General features: G+C 40.0%; 1 protein-coding gene across 2 annotated transcripts in view; it reads right to left on the bottom strand.

Moving 5' to 3' along the window:
* Window positions 1-18,798, bottom strand: part of HDAC8 (histone deacetylase 8) — a 244,923-nt gene that overhangs the window by 154,831 nt on the left and 71,294 nt on the right. For both annotated transcript variants that reach the window (XM_022565591.2, XM_089904374.1), the window contains 3 exons: window positions 9,378-9,490; window positions 5,518-5,595; window positions 4,822-4,930 (listed from right to left, as the gene is read on the bottom strand). In XM_022565591.2, the coding sequence (XP_022421299.1) occupies window positions 4,822-4,930; window positions 5,518-5,595; window positions 9,378-9,490 (300 nt within the window). The remainder of the gene's footprint in view (window positions 1-4,821; window positions 4,931-5,517; window positions 5,596-9,377; window positions 9,491-18,798) is intronic.

Genomic DNA, 18,798 nt, shown 5'->3' with positions numbered 1-18,798 from the left:
CTTCCACGTGATACTTTGGGGACAATGTAGCCGATGGTTAATGCTAGCTGTGTGACCTTAAACAAATCAACCTTTCTAAGCTCCAGTTTTCTCATTTATAAGATGGGAATAAGAATACCTACCTTTGCAGGTATTATAGATTGTATATTGCTATAAGTATCAAATGGAAAAAATCAAATAAATGATTAGTACAATTCCTGGCACAGGCAAGTCCTCCCTAGGAGCTAAGCTCCAGGGTGTGGGAACCTCATCCGTTTTGTTTACCACCACCAGTACCTACGTACAGGGTGGGCATGAAGCAGACACTCAATAAATATTTGTCGAATGAATGAATAAAATAGTGTCATTATGCTAAAATATAAACAAATCCCCTATGTTGTTGTATTTTGCTCCCCCTTTATTCTTGTTAATTAATGTTTTAAAAATCCTATAAGGTGACTTGAGGCACTTGATTCTTTCGTAGGAAGGTCAGAGTGGCTTCAGAGAGGTGAATTTTGGCCCCAGACCCATAAGGAATGAATCCTGTGCTTAAAACTCTACTGACTTGTATTTCAGGGGCCATGTCAGGCTCTAAGGAAAATTCTCACACAATAAATATAAACCACAGAGACACTATATGGTTTTTTTTCTCTTCCTCATTGAATAGCAGCAGAGCTCAGTATAGATGGAAGAAGGAATTCCCCACAGGAATAAAAGCTTGGGTTTAAATGAGCTATTCCTTTAATGAGCTTGCTGTTGTCCTAGAGAACAAGTTCTTTCTGAGTAGGCTATCCTGGTTATCCCAAGCACAGTAGAATCATTTGAAAAAAACAGTTGAAGGGCTATAAAAATTATTTAAAATAGAAAAGTATAATATTTCTCTCATAAAAGAAAGGAGGCAAAAATATTATTTTTGTTGTTGTTGCTTCTTTTAACTTCCGGAATCCCTGAAGTTTTCTTTAGGTCAATGGTCTTTGATGGCAAAAAAAGGTTTCTTTTAATTCTGAGTTACAGAATATAAGCCATAGGACTCAAGGTAAACAGGCCAAATACAGGAAGATTCTTATTTTAATAACTACTACTGTGAACCCTAGTTCACTAGAATAAGATTATTTCTTTGGTTGGACTGATAGCTCTTACTAGCAAAGTTTTGCATATGTGGATATAAAGACTACTATTGATTGAGAAGCCCTGCTTAATAGGGCCTTTCATAAGTCCTATTCATTGAGAAGCCTGTTTAACAATGTGTTTTCCTTTTGGTGAAATATTTATGCAGTGTCTGTACTTAATTATTTTACAAAGTTGAATAGCTGAATATTCTTAACAAAATGTGAGGTTTCTTCCCCCAAATATTGTGTCAACTTTAGTATGCTTTGTATCCATACATACCATAAGTACCATATATATAGCTTTCCTATGAGATATATCCCAATAACTGGACATTTAGTAAAGAATGCTTTCTGGCTGTTAGGGCTGTAAAATTATAGGTAGGATACAAACTAAGAAGTTTGGACACAACTCTGAAATTCTTCTTCAAGTTATGCATATGTCATGACAGCTCACAGTGGGCAAGTAGTTTGGTCATCCTGCAAGATTTAAGGGTTCAGAGAGGTACCCCTCTTGAACCAACCGCAAGAAGTACTGGTTATTTGTCCTTTTCTCCTAGACTCCTTAACTATAAATGTTCCCAAAGTCATCAACACAGCCTTCTGGGTAGTAGCTTAAACATTATTAAGATTATCTCATATTGCATTCAAATACAATTAGAGAGCAAACAGGTTAAACAAAGGCAGAGCAGTATTTTCTCTTTCAGATGACAGAGGCTGGGAATTAGCAAACGGTCCTTTTGGCAAAACAGCTTTCCTCTCCCATCAAACTTTGCCTGTATATAAATTATGGGAAGCTTTTGGGAATTGTGACCCTTGCCCTTCTAAATTAGCATGGAATGACCTAGGGAGCTCTCACTGTGAAATTGTCTTTTTCATAAAATGGAGCTTTTAGTGCTGAAAACCTTCAGGTAAAGATTCCATTTCCAGTCTATTAAAAAGGAAACCCTAAGACATTTTTTTTAAATAAAGAGAGTATATTCAACCTTAAGATGAAACCATTAAGTTCCTGCCTAGCTGGCAAAGTGAAAAAAGGCTACAGCAGAGGAAAAAGACATAAGGAAAAAAGGAAGAAAAGAAGGAAGGAAGGGAAAGAAAAAGGGCTCCTGAATCCCACAGGGAGATGTAGTTCAGGAGCAAATTAGTGGCAAACGAAAATTAGAGCATCTTGTAAGTGAATCAACAATAAGAGGTCCTTTATTTATCACAGGTAAGAAGTGAGCCAGAAAACCAGTGGGCTCATACAACAAAAAGGATGAAAAAGAGATTGCAGATGAACTGAATGACCTTTTTACACAAGTGAGCTATTTCCGTCTACTCTGTCTTTTGAGGTAGGCAGATGAGCCAGATGTCATAATGGTAAATGAACAAGACATTCTGGTTCTAAGCAACAAACTAGAAATAGTCAAAAACGTAATGGCTGGGACTAAGCGATACAGTTACTAGGGCTGACCCTCTGCAAAACTATTTAGGTGGCAAAGATTGTTTTCTTGTTTGTGCCCCTTTCCCATTACTGCTCCTCTGAATGCTCAGGGTGCTCACGCTCTAATCCTTTCAAAATCTGCTGTCAAGAAAAGCTCTGTGGAACCGTACATCCATGGCAGAGTTAGGGTAAGGAGGAGAGGTTCCATTTTAAGGCCTATTTCTAATTGTAGAATAAAAGTGTGTTTCCTGTTAAAGGAATTTCAGATATTAGTCCAACAGATGGGAGAGATGTTTGGGTCAGAAAGCCTTCTTGGCACCCTTGGAATCAGAACTGCCTTCATGCAACACCCTGACCACATGACTTCTGAAAGAAGTCAAAGGGAAAAATGATTGTCCCTCTAATCAAAACCTGGAGCTTGTTATTCTGGGTGATCGCTGTGAGGTTTGCCGGTGCGGCTCCACAGGTAAAACGGGCCCTGGGAACTATAAACTGACGAGTGTCTGGTACTCTGGTAGGCAAGCTAGAAGAATCTTTAATAAACGCTGGCTATCTGAACAATGGGGTGGAGGCGGCAACATGGTTTCTGTAAAGGGAAATCATGTGTGATCCTCCACGGAGCTTTTCCTTGGGGCTAAACTCACTTTTAAAATGTTCAATTAAGTTTGATACCAAGGCTGGTTTTTAAACATGAAATTCTATGGGATTACAATTTTTAAAAATCATGTAGGAACTGGTTTAGAGAGAGAAAGCAAATTTAGGGGAGAAACAGACATTTTTCTGATTGAAGAAGGGTAAGTAGTAGACTGGCTTGGGGGTGGGCACTGGGAAATCCTCAAGTCTGCAGATGATACTCAGCTTTTCTGGGCAGTGAAATGCCAAGGTGATGGGGAGAAAGGAAGACCTCAGGAGGTTTTATGACTGGCAGATGAGCTTCAATAGGGGCGCATGTAAGGTAATCCATTTAGGGAAGGCCAGAGATTACAAACTACACTTGCAGGATGATGAGTGCTGACCTTTCTTAAGGCCCAGGAAAAAGCTCTAGGAAACCCCGTGGACAGAGCACTGAAGAGAACAACATATTTTCCTGATATGGCAAAACAAAAAAAGAAGGCAACAAAATGTTGGGCACTGTCAATAAGGGGATTAAAAGAAAAACAAAATAATTCTCCTTTTACATAGAACTACAGGACATTTTTGGTAAAGTTACGTAAGCAGCTCTGATCTGCACATATCAAGAAGGACAGAACAGAGCCCAAGAGGAACAAAGAAGGGCAATTAAAACCATCAATGGCAGGCTCAAAAAAAAAAAAAAAAAAGAAAAAGAGGCCTTTTCAGTCTGACAATGCAGAGGTAGCCAGGGGACATGATCAAAATATGAAGAGGCTAGGGCTGCTGCTGATGACCCAGCTTGCCAAAACTCTTGAGCTAAGAGGCACCTTTGAAGCATAAAGTTTTTATTTTTTAATACTTCTACTTTGTTTATACAACTGCCAGTGATGACGGCCAGTGCAGGCTCCTTTGGGAAGTCCCTGTTTCCACCAGAAGGTTGGGAGAAATCTGAGCCGAGTGGGAGAGGGATCAAAAGCACCTCAATCCCCTCAACCTTAAGTAATGTTGACTTGCTGACTTCTAGTCAGACTCACTTTCTCTACTGCCAATGTCAGCAGTGAATTTGTACCTGACCAATCTCAATTTTCACAAATATGAGTTTAGCCACCCTCTTCCCCATTCCGTAGGGCTTTTCAGCCCCAATGGTCTGATCTACACAGTGGCACCAAACTGTCTGCCTACAAGTGGCTGTAATGTAATCCTTAACCATAGCGCAAAAAGAACAGATTTCTGACTCCAATTTTAATACAACGGATAGAACTCAAGAACTCGTAATAAAAAACTCTCTAATATTCACACCAGTGGATGGAAGCAGATCTCCATAACGGAAAGCCGAAACTGACCCTCCCAGGCTAATGAAATCATATTATATGCAGGTTTTAGCTAAGAAACTAGTAGACAAGGGATTCCCCAGGACAGCTGAGAAGCTCTGCTCTTGGGAAGGCCTTAATCATACAGAGTGGCAGGTAAGATCAAACTGAGAGTGTGGCTCTGGTCCAAACACTCTGCTCTCCCAGACAGGGGATAGTTACCTGATCAAATAAGCATAGTGAGCAGTGTACAAAAGCTACGTGAGTATATAGTAGCTTTTTAATTTTTTTTCAAATGGTTCTTTGAAAACAAGAATTGTTTGGGATTGGGGGCCATTGCATCCTACAGAAAAGTAATGCACTTGTTACTGGCTCAGCACTGCAGCCATACCTTTCGCAGATGTGGTAATACTTCTCATCCTGTATGCCATCCTGAATGGGCACATTTACACTGTAGTACCGTCCCTTCCCTAGGCCGACATCAGACACATCACCTGTTCCTGTCAAAGAGAGGAACACGGAGAACAGTTTTAAGAACATGAGAATTAGAAAACCTGAAGGCTTCTCTGATAGCAATTCAGAAAATCAAAAGGTCAATTAGCAGAACAATCTTGAATGAATGATGGTTTCTAAGGGAATGAAATTAAAAAAAAACTGTTGTAAACAGTGTTGGGGAAGTAGGAAAACTGTAAGAAAATGGGAAAACCTTAGTCTCCATCTTGCTGGATCAAATGAACAAAAAAATAGAGATTAACTTCTTCACTAGATTTTTCATACGACTCAGATTGACATAATACTAATATATCATCGCACTTATCAGGATGTTGAGGGTTACACAGGCTACCTGATAGTACTGTAAGTGTAAGTGAGCTGTCTATTGACAGTCCATGAAAATCATCTGGAAAAAGCAGCAGCATTACATTTCTTTTATCGCTGTCACCTGAAATGACCTATGTTAAATGTTTTGCATGGAGTAGCACCAATATGGCATTCACAGCACGCAGCTATCGAAATACAAGATATAAGAAATGTATAGAACTGCAGTATTTATTCCTCAAATGTAATACTGAGCACACAGATCACTTGCCTGGGAAAAATCCTGGGGAGAATTTGTGCAGGGACACCGTCATGACTTTGGAGGTGAAACTGAAGGCATCTTCTACACCTACCAGAGAAAGAAATGGCAGAAGAATCACTTCATATATACAAATCTCTGTTTTCAACAACTGAAACTCTAGAAAGCAGCTGTGGGAAGGAAGAGAGAGGAGAAGGTAGCAATAATAAAGCTAGCAAGCTGAGGAATAAAAGTAACAAAACTCTCGTCTTGGATCTCTGTCATTACAAGATGAGGTAGAACTCTGGCCTCAAGCGAAGTTTGGGGTTCCTTTTCAAATTCACTCAAGCTAAAGCTGGACATTTCCAAGCAATGGGGATGCGCAGGCTCTCTTTGACAACCTGTTCTAAAAGGTGGGGAAGGGCTGGAGCTCATAATTGAGGCATTGTCAACAGAGCTGCATAAAGGAAACTGGCACCATCTTGGAAGTTTTATGTTTTGTTTCAGTGGTTCTAAGTTAAATTCTTGGGATTTTTTTCAAAGAAGTACAATGTGGCAACCCTTTGAAAAACATGACCAATACGAACATTAGGCATTACATAGTGAAAACCTAATTATAAAATGCCTCTCTATAATACAGATTTGGTTATAAATGCAGTTCACCCAAAGTTCCGTGTGTACTAAGTAACTTATAGTACATGTTTCTGGCTAAAACATGGAAGTAGCCCTTAATAGCAGCTTGAATGACAGCTTTTTAAAGCCTGGAGAAAGACAGGAGGGAAAACTTCTAGAAAGGAGTCTCCTTTCCATTTTAACAGTCAGAAAATGAAGAGAGGTCTGGGAGATAGAAGATGTCTCTAACAAGCCACTACTTATTCAGATAAACACGCTGCCCACCTCTACACTTTTCCTCCCAGAACCACATAATTGTCATACTGTATTCAGATAATCCGTTTGTAAAATGGAAGAACTCTTAGCAAATTCATGTATTACCCTCTTTGATACTTTGAATAAAGAAATTGTCTCTGTTTACTTAATGCTTTCAGTCTTCATTAGAGGCCAACAGAGACCTTAAAAAAATATTGACTCTATTTGTATATCACAGGTATGTTTGAATTTCCCAAGCCTTATGTTTTGCCCTGGGGAGGCAGTTAAAACCAGTTAAAGGCTCCAGGCACAAGGCATTAGGTAAACAAAAGAAAACAAAAGAAAATAAATTAAAATAGCATTTTAACTTAGAAACGGAAGTATAGACAAGGATAATTCATGAAAATCCTGATTATTTATCCATCCAGAAAGGTGGTACAAATTTATACTTCTCTCAATGGTGTGTAAGAGTTCCCGTTTTCTGACATCATGATTGACACTGGGTATCATTATTCTTTTTAATCTTAGGCAGAAAGAACCGTCTTGTTCTAATTTGCATTTCTCTGAGTCTTATAGTGTTGAGCACCTTTTCATATGTTTAGTAGCCATTTGTATCACTTCTCATGGGAGATGCCATTAGGTGTTGTTAGAAAATCATACTTTAAGAAAGGACATAGACAAAGGGGAGGGTATGGGGCTCGCTGTGAAAGCGAAGAGTGGTTAGGTAGCTGAAAGAAGGTGAAGATGGGGTAGGGGTGCTGCTGAGGCCACCGCAGGATGCCAGTTGTAGAATCATGGGAGATTTAAAATAAACCAAATGTGTAAGAGTTTGGAAGTGGGGCAGGGGTCACTGGAAGGGAGGTGCTGAAGAGGGGAAATAAACCGAAGTGAAACATACCATAAAAGTTGGCTAAAACAGGAAACTATAAATGGTATAGAAATAACATTGCAAATGGAAAGAATGGTTTCAGGTGACAGTCTTCTTTCATTCTTACATGGTTCAATAGACTTGATTCTATTCTTGAACTCTGATACTAAGAGTTTGAATTTCATAATCACTCATTCATTCAACAAATATTTTACTGAACCACTACTATAGGCATAGGTCTGTTTGTTCCTGCCACTGCATAGGACAGAAAGAAGTAAATAACTTGATCTCTGCTCTGGAGGAACTGAAAGTTTCTATGGGAGGAGAAGCCATATACACATTAAAGAATTCGCTCACAATATAAGACAATATATAATTAAATATCAAATCAGTGATAGAAACAATACAGGACAATACAGTGAACAGGGGGAGAGACCACTTGGGCTGGAGTGGTCGGGACAGATCTGCTACCAACTTGAGCTCTTGGGTAGAACCTGAAGATGCAAAAGGGGAAAAGAATACAGAACTAAGTTAGGAAAAAGTACCGCAGAGTCAGGGAGGAGGGAACAGTGAGACGTGTCTGGGCATCATTGAATAGAGTAGGCTGGACAGCAAGTAGTAAGAGAGAAGCCTGGAGAGAGGAGGTGAGGCCTCTTTGAGGCAGGCCTTGAAAGACAGGGCAAATAATGTGGACTTTACCTTGAAGAACACTGGTTTTCAAAGTGTAGCCTGTGGAACAACTGGGGTGATATTAATATGGAGATTTCCAGGTTCCATACCAGACCTACTAAATCTGAATATCTGGTGGATGTGGCCCAGGAATCTGCATTTTAAAACAAGCTCTCCCCACCGCCAGGTCATCCTGATCAACATTCAAGTTTGAGAACCATTGCTATAGGCCGAGGTTTAGCAAACCAAGTGGCTACATAGTAAATATTTTAGGCTTTGAAAACTACATGGTCTTTATTGTATTTTTTTCTGCTCTACAACCTTGTAAAATGTAAAAAACCATTCTTAGCTCTCTGGTCATACAAAAACAAGCCACCGGCCAAATGTTACCCTTGTTATAGGCAATAAGAGCCTCTGAAGGGTTTTGAGCAAGGCTGGATTCTGCATTGGCTAAGTATTCAGATATTCATTGGACATGGTTCTCAAAGTAGTGTGTTGGTTGTTTTAACCCTTCTCACTTCTCTCTGTTACCTTTAATTTTCTGTCACCATTCCATGGAAGCGTCCATCTAGCTGAACTCCCTGGGAGGTCTCTCCCACAATTTCTTCCTTTTTCTGTTTTGGCAGCAGAGCTGACCCTAGCTTCCATCACATACTATTCTTTTCATCTCTTATGCCTTGGTTTTGTTAGTTTGTCTCAAAAGATCCCTGGAAACAGGGAAGCAGGAATCACTGATGTGGGGGCAGGGAGGGAATATCCTTAACTAATTTGACTGGATAAGTGTCCTAGATCGATGGAAATATGTGTCATACACAGGCTATAGCAAAGAAACAGAATGAGGGTAACTGTCACTGCAGCTCTACGTTCTAGATGAAAAGTACACAGGAGGGCTTAATACATCCTTTTAGTGAAGTCTTCTAAGAGAGGATTAATGGGGTTAAGGCAAATTGTTAGTCTACTGCTATTAAAAGTTAGAGAAGGTACCCTGAGTTTGTGCAGGACTAAATATTTTAGCAATACAAAGCAAGTAGCACAGATTCTGATCTCTGCATGAGTTGGTATCCCTATTGGTGAAAAATTCAGAATGTTAGTCCACCATGCACCTCTTCTATTTTAAGAGAAGCATCAGGACTCTGACTGCAGATTTCATTTAGAACCTATGGAAGTGGACTGAGGGAGGTCACTAAGCACTGGAGTAAACACTAGGAAATCTTACCCTGATTTCCACTTCTTAAAGTTCTCTACTGGAGAGCTTTGCTACTGGAGGAGAGGGGAGGAGAAATTACAAGAATCTGGTATTTTAAAGCAGCTTGGTCATCACGGGAGGCATTGCATCAGTTAAAAGAATCTCTACCTACTTGAGGATTCTGGATTAGGAAAATTTCAATTGCAAGAGGCATTTCTCCTGTTACCAGCTGCCTAGAAGCAGCTTTACTGATAAAAACCTGCAGTCCTAGCAGCGAAGCACCTTTGAAAGTGAAGGGCTTACCATCTCCGTGGTGCAGATCCAAATCCACATAGAGAATACGGTCAAATTTCCGTCGTAATCGTAATATTCCCAGGACAGCATCATTGAGATAACAAAAACCAGATGCTTCATCTCTGCAAGAAAACAAGTTGCTACAGCCAACAGCCACAAGCAATCCAAGGGAGTCTTTAGCCAAGGATCTAACCCTTGAGATCTATTCCCTTACAATTTCCCCTTCTTTTAAGAAAAACAAAAATCTACCTAAGAACATTATATGGTGAATGGCCCAGAATGATCAGGGAATGAAGTGTTTTGGTAAAGTAAATATTCAGGTTGATTGGTAATATTTCCTATTCGGGATCCCTGATTTTCAAAGATTTAAAATATCATAACTATATTGAACAAAACAGAACCTTTCTCTAATGACTCAGAAATCATTTTTAAAAATTGCAGTATCCTGGGGTCATCATGATGAACACTGATGACTACTTATAGGAGTTTAAGAAAGCTAGAATCTAGAAGGGGCTTTAAAGACTATCTTGCTCAGCCATATGTAGAAGATGTTGGTGACTTGATTTCTCCGTACTGACCCTATGACATAACCTAGAATTTCTTTTTTTTTGTGAGTAAGTCTTGGCACTCGTTGCTCATAAAAGCTGAGTGGAGAATGTACAAATGCATGACCTCCTGGGCAGTGCAGTGTGGTTGCCTTTCTGTATATGCAATTATTACAATGGTGATTGAAGCAGCCTCTTCTAAAGTTATTTTGTCTCCTTCACTAAAGTTGTCTTCACTGACTTCACTGATGTCCTTTACCGTTTTGCTATCACTGATACTGTGTCGCTTTAAACTCTTGTCAACATTAACCTAGTCTTTTATTGCGCTTCCATTAAGCCGTGTTGAGTAGATGTAAAAGAACATTATCATCAAACGTATTATAATTTGTTTTTAAGGCCTCATCTTAAATGCTTCAGTTTCTTTTGCTTCCACAGACACTTTGAACATTCAGCCCATTTTTTCCTATGTTCTCCCTGATATTTTATTTGAAACAGAATTCTAGGCATGAGCATCATTTAAAATGGCATCTTTGTTACTATGAGATTGTAAGGTCTTTTTATTGCCTACACAATGCATAAACTCCTTCATGAAATCTCTTCCATAATATTTCATATTCTGAACAATGCCCTGGTTCACAAGCTGAGTCAATGAGACAGGTACACCAGACAGCAGGAAGTTGGTAAAAATACCAGTAGATACAGACTTTGCGCATGAAGGTGAACTCAGCGATCACCTAAGCAAAAGAATAGGTTGGCATTATGTATGCAAGCAGAAAGAAACCAATTAGAGAAAAAGGTTTGTCCATCCCTGAATTCCCTGTAAACAAGAGTTAAATATGTAACTTTAAAAGTTCTTGGATGCTTATTTCCAATTATGAAAAGCTTACAATTTATATATCTACTTACTATCTTAGCACATCAAAAAAGAAATAATGTCTTTCTACTGAAGTCAATAACTTTTGGGTAGTTGGGATGGAACACTGTTAGGCAAAAAGAGGAGGGCATTGGGGAAGAGGAGGAATACAAATCAGTATAAGACATACTTCCTTCCCTCAGAGAGCCTACAATTAAGTTAGGGAACCAAGTCATAAGCACAGAAAAACAAAAGCAAAAAACAAACAAAAAAGGCAAGCAGAAATAGTATGGCATACAAAAGAGAATACAGAGAAATTCCATAGACAGAATTGACAAAGCAGAGTCATGTCATTGACAGTATTGAACTTTGAGCCCCATGCTTCTAGAAATCAGCATTGGTAGGAAACCCCTCACCCTTTTGTGTTCTGAGAAACAGTTAACTGCAAAAGACCACATTGTCCTGGCATATTCCAGAAAGAACCATTTTCAGGGGGGACCTTCAAGAGGCGGAGGAATAAGATGTGGAGATCACTTTCCTCCCCACAAAGACACCAAAAATACATCTACATGTGGAACAACTCTGACAGAACACTTACTGAATGCTAGCAGAAGACCTCAGACTTCCCAAAAGGCAAGAAACTCCCCATGTACTTGGGTAGGGCAAAAGAAAAAAGAGAGACAAAAGAATAGGGATGGGACCTGCACCTCTGGGAGGGAGCTGTGAAGGAGGAAAAGTTTCCACACATTAGGGAGACCCTTCACTGGAGGAGACGGGGTGGGTGGCGGCGGCGGGGGGGGGAAGCTTCAGAGCCACGGAGGAGAGAGCAGCAACAGGGGTGCAGAGGGCAAAGTGGAGAGATTCCCACACAGAGAATGGGTGCCGACCAGCACTCACCAGCCTGAGAGGCTTGTCTGCTCACCACTGTGGCGGGTAGGGGCTGGGAGCTGAGGCTCAGCCTTCGGAGTTCAGATCCCAGGGAGAGGACTGAGGTTGGCTGCGTGAACACAGCCTGAAGGGGGCTAGTGCACACAAGCTAGCCAGGAGGGACTCTGGGGAAAAAGTCTGCACCTGCCTAAGAGGCAAGAGACCATTGTTTCAGGGTGTGCAAGGAGAGGGGATTCCTTTCCTGTCTGCCCACAGAAGGCAGAGCACTGCTTAAATGAGCTCCAGAGATGGGCGTGAGCCACGGCTATAAGCTCAGACCCCAGAGACGAGCATGAAATGCTAATGCTGCTGCTGCAGCCACCAAGAATCCTGTGTGCAAGCACAGGTCACTACCCACAACACCCCCACTGCCCCACGAGCCTGTGCAGCCTGCCAATGCCAGGGTCCCATGATCCAGGGACAACTTCCCCAGGACAACACATGGCCCACCTCAGGCAGCTGTAACGTCATGCTGGCCTCTGCCACCACAGGCTCGCCCCGCATTCCAATTATAACTACTGTACCCCTCCCTCCCCCGGGCCTGAATGAACAAGAGCCCCCTAATCAGCCGCTGCGTTAACCCCATCCTGTCTGGGTGGGGACAGATGCCTGAGGACGGCCTACATGCAGAGATGGGGCCAGAACCAAAGCTGAACCCCAGGAGCTGTGCGAACAAAGAAGAGAAAGGGAAATTTCTCTGTGCAGCCTCAGGAGCAACAGATTAAATCCTCACAGTCAACTTGATGAACGATGCATCTGTGGAATGCCTGAATTGACAATGAAACATCCCAAAATTGAGGCGGTGGACTTTGGGAGAAACTGTAGACGTGGGGATTGCTGTCTGTGACTGATTTGTTTCTGATTTTTATGTTTATCTTAGTTTAGTTTTTAGCGTTTGCTATTATTGGTGGATTTCTTTATTGGTTTGGTTGCTCTCTTCTTTTTTATTATTATTATAATTTTTATTTAAGTAATTTAAAAAATTATCATTATTATTTTTTCTTTCTTTTTTTTCTCCCCTTTTTTCTGAGCCATGTGGCTGATAGGATCCTGGTACCCGGGCCTGGTGTCAGGACTGAGCCCCTGCGGTGGGAGAGCCAAGTTCAGGACATTGGACCACCAGAGACCTCCCAGCCCCATGTAATATCAATTGGTGATAGCTCCATCTCAATGCTAAGACCCAGCGCCACCCAACGGCCAGCAAGCTCCAGTGCTGGATGCCCCACGCCAAACAACTAGCAAGACAGGAACACAACTCCACCCATTAGCAGAGAGGCTGCCTAAAATCATAATAAGTTTACAGACACCCCAAAACACACCACCAGACATGTCCCTGACCACCAGAAAGACAAGATCCAGCCCCACCCACCAGAACAAATGAACCAGTAGCCTCCACCAGGAAACCTACACTAGCCACTGAACAAACCTCACCCACTGTGGGCAGACACCAAAAACAATAGGAACTACAAACCTGCAGCCTACAAAAAGGAAACCACAAACACAGTAAGTTAAACAAAATAAGAAGACAGAGAAATATGCAGCAGATGAAGGAGCAAGGTAAAAACCCACCAGACCAAACAAATGAAGAGGAAATAGGCAGTCTACCTGAAAAAGAATTCAGAGTAATGATAGTAAAGATGATCCAAAATCTTGGAAATAGAATGCAGAAAATACAAGAAACGTTTAACAAGGACCTAGAAGAACTAAAGAGCAAACAAACAATGATGAACAACACAATAAAAAAATTTAAACTTCTCTAGCAGGAATCAATAGCAGAAAAACTGAGGTAGAAGAATGGATAAGTGACCTGGAAGATAAAATAGTGGAAATAACTACTGCAGAGCAGAATAAAGAAAAAAGAACAAAAAGATTTGAAGACAGTCTCAGAGAACTCTGGAACAACATTAAACACACCAACATTCGAATAATAGGGGTCCCAGAAGAAGAGAAAAAGAAAGGGTCTGAGAAAATATTTGAAGAGATTATAGTTGAAAATTTCCCTAACATGGGAAAGGAAATAGTCAATCAAGTCCAGGAAGTGCAGGGAGTCCCATACAGGATAAATCCAAGGAGAAACACACCAAGACACATATTAATCAAACTATCAAAAATTAAATACAAACAAAAAATACTAAAAGCAGCAAGGGAAAAGCAACATATAACATACAAGTGAACCCCCATAAGGTCAACAGCGGATCTCTCAGCAGAAACTCTGCAAACCAGAAGGCACTGGCAGGACATATTTAAAGTGATGAAGGAGAAAAACCTACAACCAAGATTACTCTATCCACCAAGGATCTCATTCAGATTTGATGGAGAAATTAAAAGCTTTACAGACAAGCAAAACCTAAGAGAATTCAGCACTACCAAACCAGCTTTACAACAAATGCTAAAGGAACTTCCCTAGGCAGGAAACACAAGAGAAGGAAAAGACGTACAACAACAAACCCAAAACAATTAAGAACATGGTAATAGGAGCATACATATCAATAATTACCTTAAATGCAAATGGATTAAATGCTGCAACCAAAAGACACAGGCTGGCTAAATGGATACAAAAACAGGACCCATATATATGCTGTCTACAAGAGATCCATTTCAGACCTAGGGACACATACAGACTGAAAGTGAGGGGATGGAAAACATATTCCATGAAAATGGAAAGCAAAAGAAAGCTGGAGTAGCAATTCTCATATCAGACAAAATAGACTTTAAAATAAAGACTATTACAAGAGACAGAGAAGGACACTACATAAAGATCAAGGGATCAATCCAAAAAGAAGATATAACAACTGTAAATATTTATGCACCCAACATAGGAGCACCTCATACATAAGGCAAATACTAACAGCCATAAAAGGGGAAATCAACGGGAACAAAATCATAGGAGGGGACTTTAACACCCCACTTTCACCAATGGACATATCATCCAAAATGAAAATAAATAAGGAAACACAAGCTTTAAATGACACATTAAACAAGATGGACTTAACTGATATTTATAGGACATTCCATCCAAAAACAACAGGATACACATTCCTCTCAAGTGCTCATGAAACATTCTCCAAGATAGATCATATCTTGGGTCACAAATCAAGCCTTGGTAAATTTAAGAAAACTGAAATCGTATCAAGTATCTATTCCGACCACAACGCTATGAGACTAGATATCAATTGCAGGAAAAAAACCGTAAAAAATACAAACACAGGGAGGCTAAACCATACCTTACTAAATAACCAAGAGATCACTGAAGAAATCAAAGAGGATACTAAAAAACACCTAGAAACAAATGACAATGCAAACACGATGACCCAAAACCTATGGGATACAGCAAAAGCAGTTCTAAGAGGGAAGTTTATAGCAATACACTCTTACCTCAGAAACAAGAAAAATCTCAAATAAACAACCTAACCTTAACCTAAATCAATTAGACAAAGAAGAACAAAAAACCCCCAAAGTTAGGAGAAGGAAAGAAACCATAAAGATCAGATCAGAAATAAATGAAAAAGAAATGAAGGAAACAATAGCAAAGATCAATAAAACTAAAAGATGGTTCATTGAGAAGATAAACAAAATTAATAAACCATTAGCCAGCCTCATCAAGAAAAAAAGGGAGAAGACTCAAATCAATAGAATTAGAAATGAAAAAGGAGAAGTAACTTGTGACACTGCAGAAATACAAAGGATCATGAGAGATTACTACAAGCAACTCTATGCCAATAAAATGGACAACCTGGAAGAAATGGACAAATTTATAGAAAAGCACAACCTTCCGAGACTGAACCAGGAAGAAGAAAATATAAACAGACCAATCACAACCACTGAAATTGAAACTGTGATTAAAAATCTCCCAACAGGGCTTCCCTGGTGGCGCAGTGGTTGAGAGTCCGCCTGCCGATGCAGGGGACACGGGTTCGTGCCCCAGCCCGGGAAGATCCCACATGCCGCAGAGCGGCTGGGCCCACGAGCCATGGCTTCTGAGCCTGTGCGTCCGGAGCCTGTGCTCCGCAACGGGAGAGGCCACAACAACGAGAGGCCCGCGTACTGAAAAAAAAAAAAAAAAATCTCCCAATAAACAAAAGCCCAGGACCAGATGGCTTCACAGGCGACTTCCATCAAGCATTTAGAGAAGAGCTATAAATTATCCTTCTCAAACTCTTCCAAAATATAGCAGAGGAAGGAACACTCCCAAACTCATTCTACGAGGCCACCATCACCTTGATACCAAAAGCAGACAAGGATGTCAAAAAAAAGAAAACTACAGGCCAATATCATTGATTAACAGAGATGCAAAAATCCTCAAAAAATACTAGCAAACAGAATCCAACAGCACATTAGAAGGATGATACACCATGATCAAGTGGGGTTTATCACAGGAATGCAAGGATTCTTCAATATATGCAAATCAATCAACGTGATACACCACATTAAAATATTGAAGGATAAAAACCATATGATTATCTCAAGAGATGCAGAAAAAGCTTTAGACAAAATTCAACACCAATTTATGATAAAAACCCTCCAGAAAGTAGGCATAGAGGGAATCTACCTCAACATAATAAAGGCCATATATGACAATCCCAAAGCCAACATCATTCTCAGTGCTGAAAAACTGAAATCATTTCTTCTAAGATCGAGAACAAGACAAGGTTGCCCACTCTCACCACTATTATTCAACATAGTTTTGGAAGTTTTAGCCACAGCAATCAGAGAAGGAAAAGAAATGAATGGAATCCAAATTGGAAAAGAAGAAGTAAAACTGCCAATGTTTGCAGATGACATGATACTGTACATAGAGAATCCTAAAGATACTACTGGAAAAACTATTAGAGCTAATCAATGAATTTGATAAAGCAGCAGGATACAAAATTAATGCACAGGAATCTCTTGCATTCGTACACACTAATGATGACAAATCTGAAAGAGAAATTAAGGAAACACACTCATTTTACCACTGCAACAAAAAGAATAAAATACCTGGCATAAAACTACCTAAGGAGACAAAAGACCTGTATGATGAAAACTATAAGACACTGAGGAAGGAAGTTAAAGATGATACGAACAGATGGAGAGATATACCATGTTCTTGGATTGGAAGACTCAACATTGTGAAAATGACTTTACTACCCAAAGCAATCTACAGATTCAATGCTATCCCTATCAAACTACCAATGGCATTTTTCACATAACCAGAACAAAAAATTTCACAATTTGTATGGAAACAGAAAAGACCCCAAATAGCCAAAGTAATCTTGAGAAAGAAAACTGGAGCTGGAGGAATCAGGCTCCCTGACTTCAGACTATACTACAAAGCTACAGTAATCAAGACAGTATGGTGCTGGCACAGAAAGAGAAATATAGATCAATGGAACAGGATAGAAAGCCCAGAGATAAACCCATGTACATATGGTCACCTTATTTTTGATAAAGGAGGCAAGAATATACAATGGAGAAAAGACCGCATCTTCAATAAGTGGTGCTGGGAAAATTGGACAGTTATATGTAGAAGAATGAAACCAGAACACGCCCTAACACGATACACAAAAACAAACTCAAAATGGTTTAAAGACCTAAATGTAAGGCCAGAAAGTATAAACTCTTAGAGGAACGCATAGGCAGAACACTCTATGACATAAATCACAGCAAGATTCTTTTTGACCCACCTCCTAGAGAAATGGAAATAAAAGCAAAAATAAACACATGGGGCCTAATAAAAGTTAAAAGCTTTTGCACAGCAAAGGAAACCATAAATAAGACAAAAAGACAACCCTCAGAATGGGAGAAAATATTTGCAAATGAAGAAACGGACAAAGGATTAATCTCCAAAATATACAAGCAGCTCATGTAGCTCAATATCTAAAATGCAAACAACCCAAACCAAAAATAGTCAGAAGACCCAAATAGACATTTCTCCAAAGAATATATACAGATTGCCAAGAAACACATGAAAGAATGCTCAAGATCACTAATCATGAGAGAACTGCAAATCAAAACTACAATGAGATATCATCTCACACCGGTCAGAACGGCCATCATCAAAAAATCTAGAAACAATAAGTGCTGGAGAGGGTGTGGAGAAAAGGGAACCCTCTTGCACTGTTGGTGGGAATGTAAACTGATACAGCCACTGTGGAGAACAGTATGGAGGTTCCTTAAAAAACTACAAATAGAACTACCCTATGACCCAGCAATCCCACTACTGGGCATATACCCTGAGAAAACCATAATTCAAAAAGAGTCATGTACCACAATGTTCATTGCAGCTCTATTTACAATAGCCTGGAGATGGAAACAACCTAAGTGTCCATCATCGGATGAATGGATAAAGAAGATGTGGCACATATATACAATGGAATATTACTCAGCCATAAAAAGAAATGAAATTGAGCTATTTGTAATGAGGTGGATAGACCTAGAGTCTATCATACAGAGTGAAGTAAGTCAGAAAGAGAGAGACAAATACCGTATCCTAACACATATATATGGAATTTAAGAAAAAAAATGTCATGAAGAACCTAGGGGTAAAACAGGAATAAAGGCACAGACCTACTAGAAAATGGACTTGAGGCTATGGGGAGGGGGAAGGGTAAGCTGTGACAAAGTGAGAGAGAGGCATGGACATATATACACTACCAAACGTAAGGTAGATAGCTAGTGGGAAGCAGCCGCATATCACAGGGAGATCAGCTCGGTGCTTTGTGACTGCCTGGAGGGGTGGGATAGGGAGGGTGGGAGGGAAGGAGACGCAAGAGGGAAGAGATATGGGAACATATGTACATATATATATAACTGATTCATTTTGTTGTAAAGCAGAAACTAACATACCACTGTAAAGCAATTATACTCCAATAAAGATGTTAAAAGAAAACTGTAAAAAAAATCTACAAACAATAAATGCTGGAGAGGGTGTGGAGAAAAGGGAACCCTCTTGCACTGTTGGTGGGAATGTAAATTGATACAGCCACTATGGAGAACAATTTGGAGGTTCCTTAAGAAACTGAAAATAGAATTACCATATGACCAAGTATACGCAGTACAGGGCATATACCCTGAGAAAACCATAATTCAAAAATAGCCATGCACCACAATGTTCATTGCAGCACTA

This window comes from Delphinapterus leucas, chromosome X (genome assembly GCF_059928025.1).
Source record: "Delphinapterus leucas isolate spDelLeu-1000000601 "Yukka" chromosome X, BTC_Dleu_Yukka2, whole genome shotgun sequence".
Lineage (NCBI taxonomy): Eukaryota > Metazoa > Chordata > Mammalia > Artiodactyla > Monodontidae > Delphinapterus > Delphinapterus leucas.
Note: the sequence above shows the minus strand (reverse complement) of the source record. Positions and strands in the feature narration are given on the sequence as shown.